Source organism: Ambystoma mexicanum, chromosome 11 (genome assembly GCF_040938575.1).
Source record: "Ambystoma mexicanum isolate Mex_15411 chromosome 11, UKY_AmexF1_1, whole genome shotgun sequence".
NCBI classification, from domain to species: Eukaryota; Metazoa; Chordata; class Amphibia; order Caudata; family Ambystomatidae; genus Ambystoma; species Ambystoma mexicanum.
The window spans coordinates 1,407,488,910-1,407,504,007 of record NC_090934.1 but is presented as its reverse complement, the minus strand read 5'-3'; the positions used below and the strand labels follow the sequence as shown (position 1 = coordinate 1,407,504,007).

General features: G+C 44.3%; 1 protein-coding gene across 1 annotated transcript in view; it reads left to right on the top strand.

Moving 5' to 3' along the window:
- The window catches only part of LRRC28 (leucine rich repeat containing 28), a 379,410-nt gene that overhangs the window by 232,576 nt on the left and 131,736 nt on the right, over window positions 1-15,098 (top strand). Inside the window, exon 7 of the mRNA XM_069625051.1 lies at window positions 10,018-10,120. Within this exon, the coding sequence (XP_069481152.1) occupies window positions 10,018-10,120 (103 nt within the window). The remainder of the gene's footprint in view (window positions 1-10,017; window positions 10,121-15,098) is intronic.

Sequence of the window (15,098 nt, the reverse complement as noted above, 5' to 3'; positions counted from 1 at the left end):
AGCAGGTATATACACATGTTAAGCAGGTTGGCGGCATTACATGGGAAAAGGAGTACAACACGATAAAAGTATAATACAGTTTATTGTGAATTGTCTATTTACAGTGCGCTGAGTAAGGATAGTCTGGCAGTAGCTGGTGTATATTTAGTGGTCATTTTTCTTTGAACCAGTTGATAATGTTATATCTGAAGCGAGAATGTGGTTGGTCCACCCTCAGGGTAGGAGGTAGGGAATTCCAAAGCTGCACAGCTTTGACAGGGAAGCTGCTGCCTCCAGCTTTCGTAGGTTTAAACCTAGGTACCAACAGGCAGTTGGTATTAGCAACTCTGGTGGGTCTGATAGATGATTTTCTTTTGTTTCTGTCTATAAGATAGCTGGGTGCAGCGTTATTTAGGCACTTGTGAGTAAGTGAGGCAGTTTTCATCAGGATTTTGTCACTGGTGGATAGCCAGTTATTCTATCTTCTTACTTCAGAGATGTGCTCTTTCCTGGCCATGCCCAATGCTGCTCTAAGAGCGTTGTTCTGTTGAGTCTGGATTTTTGTGATGTGTTTTGTTGACGCCTAGATTTAGTGCGTTACAGTAGTCCAATTTGGACAGGATGAGGGCTCTAGCAAGGGTAGTGCAGACATTTTTTGATAAGAAAGGTTTGCCCGCTCTAATCAATTTAAAAGTATAAGCCATGGCCGAGGCCATGGAATTAACCTATGTGGCAAAGGTCAGACTGGAATCCAGGTAAAAATCTAGGGTTTTTACCTCTTTGGCGACCTTGATGGTGTTACCATCAATGTTAAAGGAGGTGTGTTTGTGACCAAGTTTGTTTAGATTCGGCGTAGTACCCAGGATGAGGAGTAAAGTTTTGTCATCATTCAGGCATAGACCATGGACTGCCATCCATGCCTGGAAGATGAGGTATATTCTTTTTACCAAGACCAAATCATAATCATAATCCCCGGTAAGTGGTATGAGAATCTGGGTATCATCTGCGTAGTAAGTGTAGGTGATACCAAGATAATCCAGATCATCAAAAAGGGGCTTGGTGAATATATTATACATAGTGGGTGAAACACATGAGCCCTGAGGTACTCCACAAGTATTAGGGATGGGGTCTGCTGCTGCTGAAGGCGAGAAGACTCTCATGGTCATGTTGCTTAGAAAGGATAGGATCCAGACTATGGCTTTCTGCGAGAAATGTGCCACTGGATCAAGTTGGTTGCAGAGGACCTTTTGGTCCACCAAATTGAATGCTGCTGAGAGATCAAGAAGGAGTAGTAAGGCTGATTTCCCTTTGTCTCTCAGCTCGTCAATCTGTGCCTTGAGGTCGATCAACGCTGTCTCTGTACCATGTTGGGGCCTAAATCCTGATTGCTGCAATCCTAATAACTGGTTATGCTCTAGGTAGTCCTGTATTTGGATAAAACTGAAGAGTTGTGCAGGTATGTGGTACTAGCTTGTGTGGAAATATTAGGTATATTTAGTTTTTTGTTGCCAATTTTATCCTGTAGGGTGTTGATTTTGTGTGCCAGGGCCTTCTGTATGTCAGAGCACCACATTTTATCCTTAATACTGTTGTCAGGCACAGGAATTGGGTTTTAAAGTTCTTTTACGATAACAAAAAGTTCCATTGTTCTTGAGTTGGCTTGCAGGATTCTATTGTTGTACGTTTCCTGCTTAGTGCGGAGTATTTCATTTTTGTAAAGGGTAGATATATTAAGTTGGCTCGGTTTATGTCGGAGGGTATGTGCCTCCACGTAACTTAACTTTTTCGTTTTGAGATGAGGGGTGAACCAAGAGTTCAGATGTGCTCTTGGTTTGCTTTTTCTCATTTTTAGAAGGGCAATGGTGTCCAATGCTTTCGTCATGGTTTTATTGTATCCATTGACTAGGACAGTGGGATCAGAAGTATCTGGTAATGAATTGAGGGTGCGTAATATTAGTGGTAGGTGCTTTTCTACGGTTATATTCTTTTTATTCCTCGTGAGGGTAGGAGGAGCAATTGGGTTGTTTTTGGGAGAAAAGATTTTTGCATCTAGGGTAAATGCTACGAGATGGTGGTCGGTCCATAGCTGAGGTGTTGGTGTTGCAGTTATAGTCTGACACCCAGTCGAGTGTTCTACCTTTGTCATGGGTAGGTAGTATCACTCTTTCAGCGAGGCCAAGTTCAGTGAGGACATTTACAATTATTGCTGCCTGCTGGTCTTTAGGGTCGCTAAAGCCCAGGTTAAGATTCCTGAGCAAGAGTATTTTTTAGGTTTTCGGATAGGATAGTGGAAATGTCCTCCTCGAAGGTGCCGATGGGGCCTGGAGGTCTGTAAATCAGATGAATGGTGATTGTTTGGGAGTCAGAGATAAAATGTTTGGCTGTGAGATTCACAGGAGTTGATCTCAGGAGAGGCAACTAGTCTTAGCGCTAGGTTCGATTTGGCTATAATGGCTATGCCTCCTCCACGAGTCTCTGTTCTGTCAGCTCTGAGAATGGTGTAGTTGTCTGGTATTGCTAGCATAAGGTTAGGGCCTGCTGCTGCATGTAGCCAGGATTCAGTAGTGGCAAGGAAGTCCAGGTTTTCTGTCTGAATTAAGTCCGCTATCTCTGTAGCATGCGCTTCTAAGAACACTGTTTATTAAGGCCCCTTTAATGTTTGGAATAGCAGTCCCTGTTAGCGGGGCAGGTGGGGTGCTAGTATTACTTTCCTCGGTTGGTGTAGGTTTAAGCAGCTTATGTTTTTTGTGGGTGGGAATGTCCGTCTTGGGCCTGGTGGCTAGATTGGTTACTATTTTTCAATGAAATAGCTTGTTTGAAATAGAGTCCTTTTCTCCTGATGCGGATATTGGTAGTTGAACTGGCCGGTGGTTCAAATAATTTTGTCAATCTAGAGCGGAGTCTGATGTTTCCGGTTGAGACATGACAAGGGGTGTTGATTCTAGGTGGGGTCTGGGTGAGATTGGCGATAAGTGGCGGTTGGCTCAGGTAATTTGCTGCTGATAGTATGGCTACATCCCTAGGTGTGGCTGCCATGGTGTTTGTTTCCCTAAAGTTATAGGCAGGTTTACTGGTAGAGTAAATGTTTACTGGTCTAGGATTAATGCTAGTGTGGCCCACTGTAGGATTGGCTTAGAGACAGTAGCGTACATAGTGCACTTGGGGCTGGTTAGGATAAGGCGGGATAGCCGGTTAGTTGCCTTCTAGGGTATCAGCTATGGATTATAATGAGCTAGTTAGCACTAAAGTTCCTTTAACCTAAAGCGCATACTAGATAGAATGGGCTAGGTCAAATAACATCACGATTAATGCCAGTGGAATATATTCAATCCACAAGTCAGAATAGGTTCAGGTGAGTTCAGAAAGCATACAATATGAGGAAGGCTAGTTCAGATAGGCTAGAAAACATACAAAAGGCCTGGGCTATTTCAGGTAGGCTAAAATGTATGCAGAGTGGCATGGGCAAGATTCGGTTTTCTAAGATGCATGACTGGTACAAAATACTAAATGGGCACAATTTGGCTGGCTAAAATGCATGACTGGTACAAAATGCAAAGTGGGCAATATTCGGTTGGCTAAAATGTATGACTGGTACAATAAAAATGCAAAATGGGCAAAAATCGGTTAGCTAAAATGTATGACTGGTACAAAATGCAAAGTGGGCAAAATTTGGTTGGCTAAATTGCATACCGTATGGGTTTCCAATGAGCTTAAAGTGCGTACACAGCAACATTGGCTACTTCATGTATAGTCAGGTGCGTATAAAATGGGATAGGCTGATTCAAGAGAGCTTGAATATATGCTGATACTATAGGTTGGTTTGAACCACAGTGCCCCAGGCAGGTTGGTAGGGAATACTGAGGGCTGGTTTAAACACGGTTAGGGTAGTTGGAGCGCTGAACGCAGGACATCAAGGTTGAGAGTAGGTGTGGTGTAATACGATTGAGAATCGAACAATGTAGCATCAATGGAAGTTAGAAGGGGCAGCGCAGTTAAAGGTGGTCGCAGGGCGACACTGAGGGTGGAGTGGAATGGGGTGCACAAATGGTATCTAGAGTGGAGAACCATAGATGGTGACTGTTGCAGATCACTGCACTAGGGGATTAGAACAATACAGGTGATGACTGATGCCGGGCAGCACCATGTCTTGCGCAGGCAGTGCAATTATACGTTACGCATGGCAGAATGGAGCCGGGCAACAGACGATAGATTAGTTAGTGCTAACCTAAGATGGCAGAAATGATAGATGCATGTAGCTTAAAGTCGATAATCATATTTGCATACATAAGTTTGATAATGTTAAGAGGCGTGCACATGATAGCGTTGTCGTAGTCGTGATTTACACCGGCATCATTTGAGTTCCCTTTGAAGGGGATCAGTGTGCTGCTTATGGCGAAGTGCTTCCAGCAGGGTAGGAAGCAGATGGATCCGGATGGAATACAAAGTCTCACTTTGCTGGTGGTTAGTTTAGTTTGTTTATTTATAAAGCGCGGCCGAACCCTCGGGTAGCTGGGCGCATAATCATGTGGACAACACATATCGTTACGCGAAACAAAAAAAATGGGTACATACATTCAATGTTGCAAAGAAAGGTACAGTGAGAGTAGCAAATACAATAGAGCGTGAGGACCAGGTTACATGATGGTCCGCTTCAGGATGAGGTTAAGTCGTACGGTAGGGATTCGTGGAGACAGGCAAGTGCGTAAATGAGTGGCAGCGTGTTAGGTAGAGAGCCAGGATTTCACCATGGCTCTGAATGGCCAGAAGGAAGCTTCTGATCTGATAGCGAGAGGGAGTGTATTCCAGCATTGAACTGCAAGAACAGGGAAGCTGGAACCTCCTGCTGTTTTTAGATTGAATTTGGGGATCTTTAGTTGGTGCAGATAGGGAATTCTGGTAGGTCTGGAAGTGCTGTGTCTGGAGAATTTGTCAGATAGGTAGCGTGGGGCAGTCAGTGACAGGCACTTGTGTGTAATGACAAGGGTTCTTAACTTAATTCTGTCGCGGATGGGGAGCCAGTGGGCTTCTTTGCTGGCCGTGGAGATGTGAGCCTTACGCGGGAGGTTAAGCGCGCATTTTACGGCGTTATTTTGTAGAATCTGGAGTCTGTCCAGATTTTTTGTCATGGAGCCCAGGAAAAGTGTGTTACAATAGTCTAATTTAGACAATATCAGCGCTCTAGCTAAGGTAAGACAACTGGAGGAGGATAAAAAAGGTCTGCAGGCATTGATAAGTTTATTAGTGTAGGTGGTAGATGAGATGGTGGCATTTATTTGTTTTTTCAGTGATAGAGTGGAGTCGAGATACACACCTAACGTTTTGACCTCTTTGGATGCTTTTATAATGTTGCCATCAATGGTGAAGGATTGGTACCTGGAATCCAGTTTATTGAGGCGGGCCTGGGATCCTACGATAAGTAGTTCTGTCTTATCGTCATTGAGGCAAAGACTATGTGTGGCCATCCAGGCTTGAATTTCTAGATAGATTTCGTTAAGCTTTGCAACATCTTCTTCATAGCAGCCAGTGAGTGTGATGAGGACTTGGGTGTCATCAGCGTAATTGGTTTAGCTGACACCCAGATCGTCAAGGCGGTCAAAGAGAAGCTTAGTGGAGATGTTGTAAAGTGTAGGAGAGATGCAGGAACCTTGGGGGACTCCACATTGGATTGGGATTGGGTCAGCAGCCGCTGAGGGGGTGAAGACCCTAGTCAACCTGTCAGGCAGAAATGACTGAATTCAATTGGTGGCATTCTGGGAGAATGTGGCAGCCGAAGAGAGGTGTTGAGTAAGGATCTGGTGGTCAACCAGATCAAAGGCAGCGGAGCGATCCAACGGGAGCAAAATGGCCAGAATGCCCTTGTCTTTGGCGTCATCCATTTGGATTTTTAGATCCAGGAGGGCAGTTTCTGTCCCGTGCCTAGGTCTAAAGCCGGATTGTCGAAGGCCTAGGAGGTTATTTTCTTCCAAATGTTGTTGTATTTGGAGGTAGGCTACTCTGTCTAATATTTTGAGGAGAAAAGGGACGGTTGTGATAGGTCTATAATTTGTGGGGATGTTAGGGTCTAGGTTGGGATTTTTGAGAAGGGGGAGGACCCACGCTTCTTTGAGGTTGTTAGGGACCACTGAATTCTTGAAGGAAGAATTGATCAGTGAGGTGATGAGGGGAGCTAGGTCTTTAGCTCCGTCCTTGATGACGGAAGTGGGGCACAAGTCGCCTTTACAATTAGATGGTTTAAGGCTGGCGATTATCTTAATTACTTCTTCCTCAGTGACTGGGGAAAAGTGAAAAGGTGGGCAGTTGGGAAAGGGGAGGTCTTTTTTACTATTGAGGTTGCCTTTAGCGGCAAGATTGGCTTTTTTGTTTTTTCGATCTTAGCTTGTAGAAGGGCAATTTTATTAGAGAGGGCTAGCTGAATATTATTACACCAGGCTTTGTCTTTAGTACAGTCCTCTGTGGGTGGTAATGGTGATTCAAGTTCTCTTAGTATAGAGAATAGTTCTTTTGTGCCAGATTTAGCATTGAGTATTCTCGTATTGTAAATCTCTTTTTTGGCGTTTAAGATAGCAGATTTGTAGGTGGAGGCAGCTGTGGAGAAATTGTCTTTTGTGGAAGGAGAGGGAGCTTTTCTCCAGCTAGATTCCGCAGCTCTTTTAATGTTACGGAGAGCCTTTAGTTCTGCGAGAACCATTTGTTGGTATGGGCCATGGGTTTGGCTTTACGTTGTGTGAGTGGAGCTATCTGGTTGAGGGCTAGTTCCATCGTGTTGTTGTAAAGGTCTACCAAGGTAGCAGGGTTGTCATTCTGAGTGGGGAGATTGGCTTTGGTGATGGGTGTGAGGAGTGGTCTAAGGTTTTCTATGGTGATGTTGCGATTGTTTCTGGAGATTTGTGGTGTCCGGGAGGGTGGTGGTGTTTTGGGAGCAGTTCTGGGTAATGAGCAGGTGATAAGGTGATGATCGGTTCAAGCACACGGTGTGATGTGTGTCAGTGAGAGGTTGCAGTTAGCATTTGCTAGCCAGTCTAGGGATCTTCCTTTTGTGTGTGTTGGCTTGTTAATGTGTTGAGTGAAGCCTAGGTGAGTAATGGTGTCATTGAGAGAGGTGGCGTGATTGTCGTAAGGTAATTAAGTCCCAAGTTGAAGTCACCCATGATGATAATTTGTGAATTGGGTTTGGAGTTAGTGGTAAGCAAGAGAGAGATATCCTCTTCAAAGGTGGATAGGGGGCCTGGTGGTCTGTATATAATGTGTAGGAGAATAGTTTGGGTGTTCTATAATGGAACTTTGATGGATAGGAGTTCGGCTGAAGGAAGGGTTGTCATAGATGCTTCTCTGATATTTAGGTCAGATTTAGCAATGATCGCCATGCCTCCTCCTATTCCATTTTTCCTGTCAGCACGGATGATGTTATAGTTATCAGGGATGGCTAATGCTAAGGTGGGACCAGTAGCTGGGTGGAGCCACGTCTCCGTGATGGCGATGAAGTCAAGGTGGTTGGAGGAGATAATGTCAGCCACATCGGTAGTGTGGGCTACGAAGGAGCGGGCATTGATGAGTGCACCCTTGATGGGAATGTGAGTAGGGTTAGCTTTCAGTTGTAGCGGTGTGTGGGGTGTGGTGCAGTTTTGGCTGATTATGGGGTCGATATGCGGTGTCTGTTGCATGAGATTCCTGGTCTGGATGGAGACCGCTCTAACGGGTTTGTAGCTCAGGCTAGTGCGGTGGCTCAGCCTATCATTTCTGAGCTTGATGAGTGGGACTATACTCTGGTTGGTGGTAGTAGTTGGTGGAGTGAGGCGAGAGTCTAGTTGTGAGTTTCAGTTAAGTGGTTAGTGTTGGGGTATACTGCAGTGCAGGTGCACAGCCTAAGTGGAGCGGCCACGAGAAAGACAGTTGCGGGAAGTCGAGTGCAAGTGCGCAGCCTACGTCGAGCGGCCACAAGAAAGACAGTTGATGTATTTATATAGCGCTTGTATCACAAACTAAATCGAATCGCAGCGCAGAAGTCTAAGAACATAGCTCAGCAATTTGTCAACCGATTAACAATAGTTATTTTCTATTGGTAATGATTCTCTATTTAAACAGATGAGTTTTTAATTTCTGCTGAAAAGCTAACATGGACTCTGTGTGCCTCAGATCAAGAGGGAGGCTGTTCCAAATCTTTGGACCAAAAACAGAAAATCTGCAGTCTCCTCTAGTCACACATTTGGTTGGAGGGACCGTTAGCAAGTGCATATCACTTGATCTCAATGATCGGGCTGGTTGGTAACGCTTGATCTTGTCCACCAAATAGCGTGGTGCTAAATTGTTCAGGCATTTAAATATTAAACATCCTGTTTTAAAGTTAATCCGATCTTCCACCGTCAACCAGTGCCTCAATGGGTGCCTCCATGCCAAGGGACTTCAGAGCTAATGATGCCGAGGGTTCAGCACTTACCGATGTTAGTCTATGGGTCCTGATGGCACATCCTAAGGTTTCCAGTGAGCCTAGACGCAGAGTGCCGCCACTTCAACACTCAGTCTTGCCCCATCACATAAGATGGTGGACAGGCAGGAAGCTGACCCAACACCCAACTGCAAATCTATCGAGTTGGTATTTGCCATCTCTCTCTGAGATGGCAGCAGGGTCTAAAATGTGTTGTGATGTACCCTGATGCCTAAACTCTGGTTCGATTACCACCAACAGTATCCAGACACCACTTAATGCCCACTATGGATGGGTCCTCCAGCCAGATGCCATAGTGTACAGCTCATCCTCAGACTTCCACTTTCTTGAGGTATTCCAACCTTTGATCTGTGCTGGTGCAGCAACCTTTGTGAATCCCTGCTACTTCCCCAACGACCCCCAACGACCCCTTCCTCAGCTTCTGCCCCTGTGCGGCCTATGAGGTCCTGCCCGGCCCGAGGGGACGGGTTCTTCATTTGCTTCGTTCTGATGAGGTTCCAGAAAATGATGAGCCTCCTCTCCAAGAATGTCAGGGGAGTTATCCAAAGCGCCCCCCGCTTTCCCTCAGGCTGGGCATCCGATGTAGTGGGCACAGCAAAATATCCTCTGCTTCTGATGTTTGTTTTCTGCAGTGATACCACAGCCTGAGACCTTATAAGCACCAGTCACCCCGCCGGCATATTAGTAACAAAACCTGTAAAATGAATTGAAAATAATACTAGGAATGGTTTGGTTAACTTCAAATGTAGCAGCGCTATCAAGGGAATGTTGTATTTATGTTTTTAGGTTTAAAACAAATTGATGGTTTTGTTCTTTTAGGATTTTGACTTTTTGAGATCATAATACGAGCACAAGCATTGAATTCTCACTCTTTGCTGGAGTAGAGCTAAAAGTGGAGTGCAGCCACCCAAGTGAGCATGCCTTTATTTCTAACCAGGTGATTTTTGAACAGAGGACTTTTGGAGACTTGGTGCTTGCAGGAAAAAAGTGCATCTGTGGTTGCAGACCCTAAAGCTTTTTTAAATTTGTATTTATAAATCCCTGACTGTTTCTGGCCATGGCCACACACTGTCATTGGTTTCAAAATCTGATGAGTGATCTCTCCTCAATAACTGTAAATAGCTTTTTTTCCCAGACTGTATTTTCCATCCTATTTGTTAATGCTGTACCAAAATGGCTGTGTCCATGATGGTTTTTCCCTCTAAAATGTGTTCCACCTTTTGTTTTCATTTCAGTATTTGATGCATTAGGTTTACTGCCAATGTACTAATGGTGCCTTTTTGCCCGCATGTTGGTGCATTCAAGCTAGACATGTAGGTTGCGGTGCTTTGATGCACTGAAATGTGATAAAGTACAGATTTGCAGTAGTACCTCGGAAGTGAAAAACATGCTCACCAAGATCTTCAAACTGTTTGCAATTGTATGTGAATGCATCAGAACACTTTTGACTTCAGCATTTTTAAATGTTGATTATTTTACATAAAGAGATATGTTTTCTGTAAATGAAAAATCCCCCTCTTCCCATGTTTGTTTACGGCACTACTACGTTATGTATGGTAAAGAAGGACGCTTAGATCTATTGTTTGTCTGCCCAGATTTAGGCCGCTCCCGGGAACTGCAGTATGTATATGTGGATAACAACATTCACCTGAAGGGTCTCCCATCCTTCCTTTACAACAAAGTGATTGGCTGCAGTGGGTAAGGTCACATCTTCATCTTTGACATGTTCCTTGCACAATGTATTTTTGCTTGTGATGGTGTGAAGGTGCTAGAGATATCATTGGCACTTACCTTGATTGCTAAACATGCAACATTAATGTATTGTTGTTCTTCTAAAGATGCGGGTGTGTGGTGGAATTTAAATTGTTGCTTGGGTCAGTGTCTTTTGTGTCTAAGACACTAATCGGACAAAACTAGAAATGGGTGTCTAAACGAGGAGTAGTAGTGTCTAGTAATACATATGTGTGTGACAAGTTTCTGCAGCACATTTAAGTTGCATACATGTTTCCCTATAATCACAATAGAAACCATGCATTAGACAGAAAAGCATGCAGCCGATCCATCTTATTTCATATGTTCTCTCACCATAAAATACTTGTAGTTATTGTAACTGTTGCCAATAGAGATTGTGATATTACAGGTAAATGTGTCATTAAGGAGTCCAGAATGAAATGAAACGCAGGGGCTTCAGATACAGTCGAGTGAAGTCACTGCATAAAATATATACTACCACAAGTTTACACACGTTTGTGCAAAACTAGAACACCCTTATGCTTTTAACATTCTCTGTCGTCGGGGTTGGCATCCTCGCTTACCATTTTTCTACTCCATAGTTAAAAGAAAACACCTGTCTACTCACTGAGGTAGGTCAGAAGGAGACAGGCTAGCTTGTGTACTATCCAACAAATTATTCATTGAAATAAGAAGAAAATGGCCAATCTAGTCCTGTAATGTGGGGTTCCCTACCTAACCAAAGTAACTAGTGTGCTTGTCGTCAGAAGTGAAGTCCAATAAATAAACAGTCTGTCCTCCGTCTCAAAGCTTATCTCTTCTGGCCCTACCACTAAGGAAAAACAACAAAAAGTTCAGGAGAATGACTCCCGTCTCCTGGATAGGATGTGCAGCCCCAATAGGTGATTTTCAAATAGTTCTTGGCTATCTCTTGAATTAATTCCTTTAGTTTTTCTCAGGGACATGTCCACCCTCCTGCCGCCCCTTCCGTTTTAGAGATTACTTTTTTCTCCTTGGAATGTTTTAGTGTTCACCCCGTTGGGCTACGTTCTCTTGAAGTTTCTCTGTAATGTTGCCTCTCCCCAGTACTTTATAGGGACCCAAATGTCCCTTCTTCTGATCATGAATCTATGTATTTCTTTGCTTTCTTATTTCCCCATGAACAAATCTTCTCTTGGTCTAATAATCTGATTTTCGCTTTGGACTGAATTAGATATTCCAAACCACTGTAAAGGTTTTGTTGCTAAGTTCTTGTCTTTTAGTGCTTAATGAGACAGGTTCCACTATGTCTCTCTTTCTGGTTATTCTGGCTTGTCTCCTAAATTGAACGCGTAGACAGAGTTTTGTAGTTCTTCTTACTCTTATAAACACTTGTGTCACTGGGACGAGTAGGTGGAGTGTGTCCCTCCTCCCTGTATGCCTCTCTGGGTCTCCTGCCCCTCCCGTTACCTTGTTGTTCATGTTCTAGCGTCACTGGATCTCTCTTCGGGATAACTCTTGGTGTCGTAAATGGCTTCTGCGATCACCCCGACTTTGGCTTCTTCAGTGTGGCCTTGCATAGTCATGGCTATGGCTGTAGCGGTCTTGGTGGCCATTTCTGTGCTGAACAGTCCACCTTGCCCAGGTGACATTGCCGTTCACCCACTTCTCCTTTCCTCAGAGTTCTCTTCCCCTGCACGACACAGACCTCTGTTTTCCCGTGCCTCTTCAGTACGCCCACTGGCCAGGTTCTCAGGACCAAGGATCTCTCAGTTCTCAGCAGCCCTCAGTTCTTCCCAGGCTTCACTCTCCATCTTAAGTCCTCCTTCCATTTTTATATCCAAGTTCTGGGTCCTCGCCAGCGTAAAATTAGAGTCATTTCTCTCTCTTTTGTGAATATTCTCTTACTCGTCTAGGCTTCTTCCATGCAGTTTGGTTAACTTTTGCTGATGGAGCGATCTGTATTACTCGCTAATCTCTATGTTGCAATGATTTTGGCAGACATTTCTTCAAGATGACTGTTAGGGCTACTATTACAATAACAAAAAGTGGCTTGCTCTGATGGACTCCTCTGAAGCATGGATGTTATTGATGGTTCACATGAAAGGGTTTTTGGGAGTCCTTAACCCCAAGAGGGCAGTCTCTCCCTGTGAGGTCCCGCTTACCGCCACCCCTAGGGGGAATGTTAGGTAGCAGGGCTCACCTCCCTAGCCTCACGAGGAAAGTCTCCCCTTTGGGGAGAAGTGACAAAACCGTGCGATTCGTCACACCACCTTGTTTCTTGTCACTTTGACCTGATCCAGTGGGCCGTAGAGTGTTCCTGTCCGACGCAGACGCCATGTTCAGATTCTAACTGTATTTCGTGCTGAGAGGAATTCTTAGTCTTCTTCCCAGATTTTGAAGAGCAATCCTACTAGAACTAGATACGTTTCTTCCAATAACTATTTCAAATATGCTAGAGAAAAGATCTAAAATAATTCCCTCTTCAGAGGCTGTTCTACTTGTGAACTTAAAAATGTCACAGGGAGACCGGAATTAGGGCTTTATCTACTGCTTGCACCCTCATATTATGCAGGGCTCTGACATTTGCCAGGGGTTAAGTTCTAAAACCATTTAAGATGGAGACCACGGTTTCTTGGCTAAATGTGGAAAAACACCCTCCTTCTAGGTGTCCTGTCGGAGTGTGGCTATCCCTACCTCCAGAGAAAAGGCATCCACAGTCTAAAAAAGATCTAGGTCTGAGGAAATAGCTCAAAAAGAGTGCAAAAAGGAAAAGCCCATCTCTCTCGCACTTTAGGACAGCTACAGGGAAATGTTGTCAACTGCGCAACGCAGTAAAAGCCTTCCTCGACGAGTAAAAAGATGGCTTCACAGGTGACAGACTGCTACAGCCAATCATCAAAAGCACACAACCGCACAGATATTGGTCTATGACCTCAGCAGCAAAACCACACAAATTGTCAACCTCGAAAGACGGCACCACTCGTATCGTCGACATAGACCTTGAATGTGCAAATGCACCCCTCATTGATGAGTCAACAAGACAACCCATCAAAGAGGCCAACAGAGCTGTCTGTAATATCACCGTCAACTGTAGCATTGTTATCAGTCAACAAAGCCAGCAGAGCATCTTCAACAACCTCTTTGTTGAAGACTACAACATCGTAATCAAAACACAAGCAAACACCAGCAGTGACGCACACCTCCGCAGAGAATATAACCATGCAGGTGAAAACCTTGTTGGTGACTGCAAAAGAAGCCTGTTGGAAAACTGGCTATGAGCCGCCGGGGTAACAGCAATTTCACCCAAATAACAAAGCAGGGGTTGAAAGATTAAGCCACTCTCCAGATCATACCCAAGGAGAAACGAATGAAAGGAAGACCGTTACCAACCACCAGCGTCTCTAATTGACATCCCAGACATTATGCCAGATCAGAATCTGAACAGTAAACACAAAAGATTGTCCCAACAGGAAATTGAATCTGAATCAGGATATTATTTCCTCTGATTTGTAAAGTGTAAGGTATTGCAGGCAAAATTCAAAGATAGGTGCCTATAACCATTCTAATATATATTGAGAATATTTGATAATGGTAATAAAGAACTCACTTCCAAAGACCTATTGATATTAATTCTTTGCACCATACAGCATTATTTAATCCGTGATTATTTTGGCAAAGCATATCTATGTGTTAAAAAATTAATTCAATTATTTTAAAAGCACCTAATTTATTTCGCATTCAGCCAAATTGACCGAATCCAATTTACCTACCCCACAAAAAGACCTAATATACATACTACCAAAAGTTCGAACTTTTTGTGGTATGTATATTAGATCTTTTGGTGGGGGTAGGTTAAAAAAAAAAAAAGGCTGCAGGGGTGTCCCCCGCAACATCCAGCTCGCTATACTATATAGTATAGTGAGCGGAGGTTACTGGGGGACACCCCCGCAGCTGACCCCCCCCCAAAAAAAAGGCTGCAGTTGTGTCCCCTGCAACATCCCGCTCACTATACTATACAGTATAGTGAGCAGAGGTTGCGGGGGACACCCCCCCACAGCTGACCTGACCCAATAAAATTAAAATAGGCTGTGGGGGTGTCCCCCGTAACGCCGCGCTCAATACAGTATAGTGAGCGGGGTTTGCGGGGGACACCCCTGCAGCTGACCCAAAAAAAGGAAAAACTGACCCTGCGGCGCCGTTTCCTGATCACGGAAGTGAAAGGGAACTGGCATCGCAGGGACCAGCGAGACTGAAGGATAGGTAAGTAGGGGGTGTGTGGGTAAGGGAGGGGGCTTAAGGTTTCTTTAGATTTGGGGTTGTTTTACCTTGACTGACCGAATGGGAAATGTACAAACAATTTAGCATTAGGTACATTTCCCATTCGGTCATTTCCGTTGCAGTAAAACAACCCCAATTCTAATTCTCCAGAAAACCAGCTTGATACAGGAGATCCTCTCTATCTAATAACATTCCATTGTTACATAACCCGCCACAAGGGTCAACTTTTGGGTTCATGGGTCTACATAGAGCGCAGTACTCATGTGCTAGTGCTAAGCTGCCACAAATGTGTGCCTGAAAGGATCACACATGGTTAATAAGTTTCAGCTGTGTTATCCACGTTGTTCCGCCTTTCTCAGGCCCTAACATGATTATATTACCGACCCCTGAGTAATTGAAAAAAACATTGTGAGGGGTAATCCACAAGTTATTAGTTAGTTGTTATTAAATGTCCACGTGGTATAAGTGATCTGTGTCTTGATTAGATGCCTTAACAACTTTGGACGTTTGTTGCAAACGTTGATCTCTTATGAGGTCATCACTCATTTCCCTGAGGTAGCCTCTCCTCAGGTGGCTAGGGTATGGCTGCCGCTACCTGATCCTGGGGGCATCTATATGAGGGAAGACCACCTGTAGGGAGGCGACACTCAGGGAAAAGAGTGATGACCTTATAAGATTCATCACA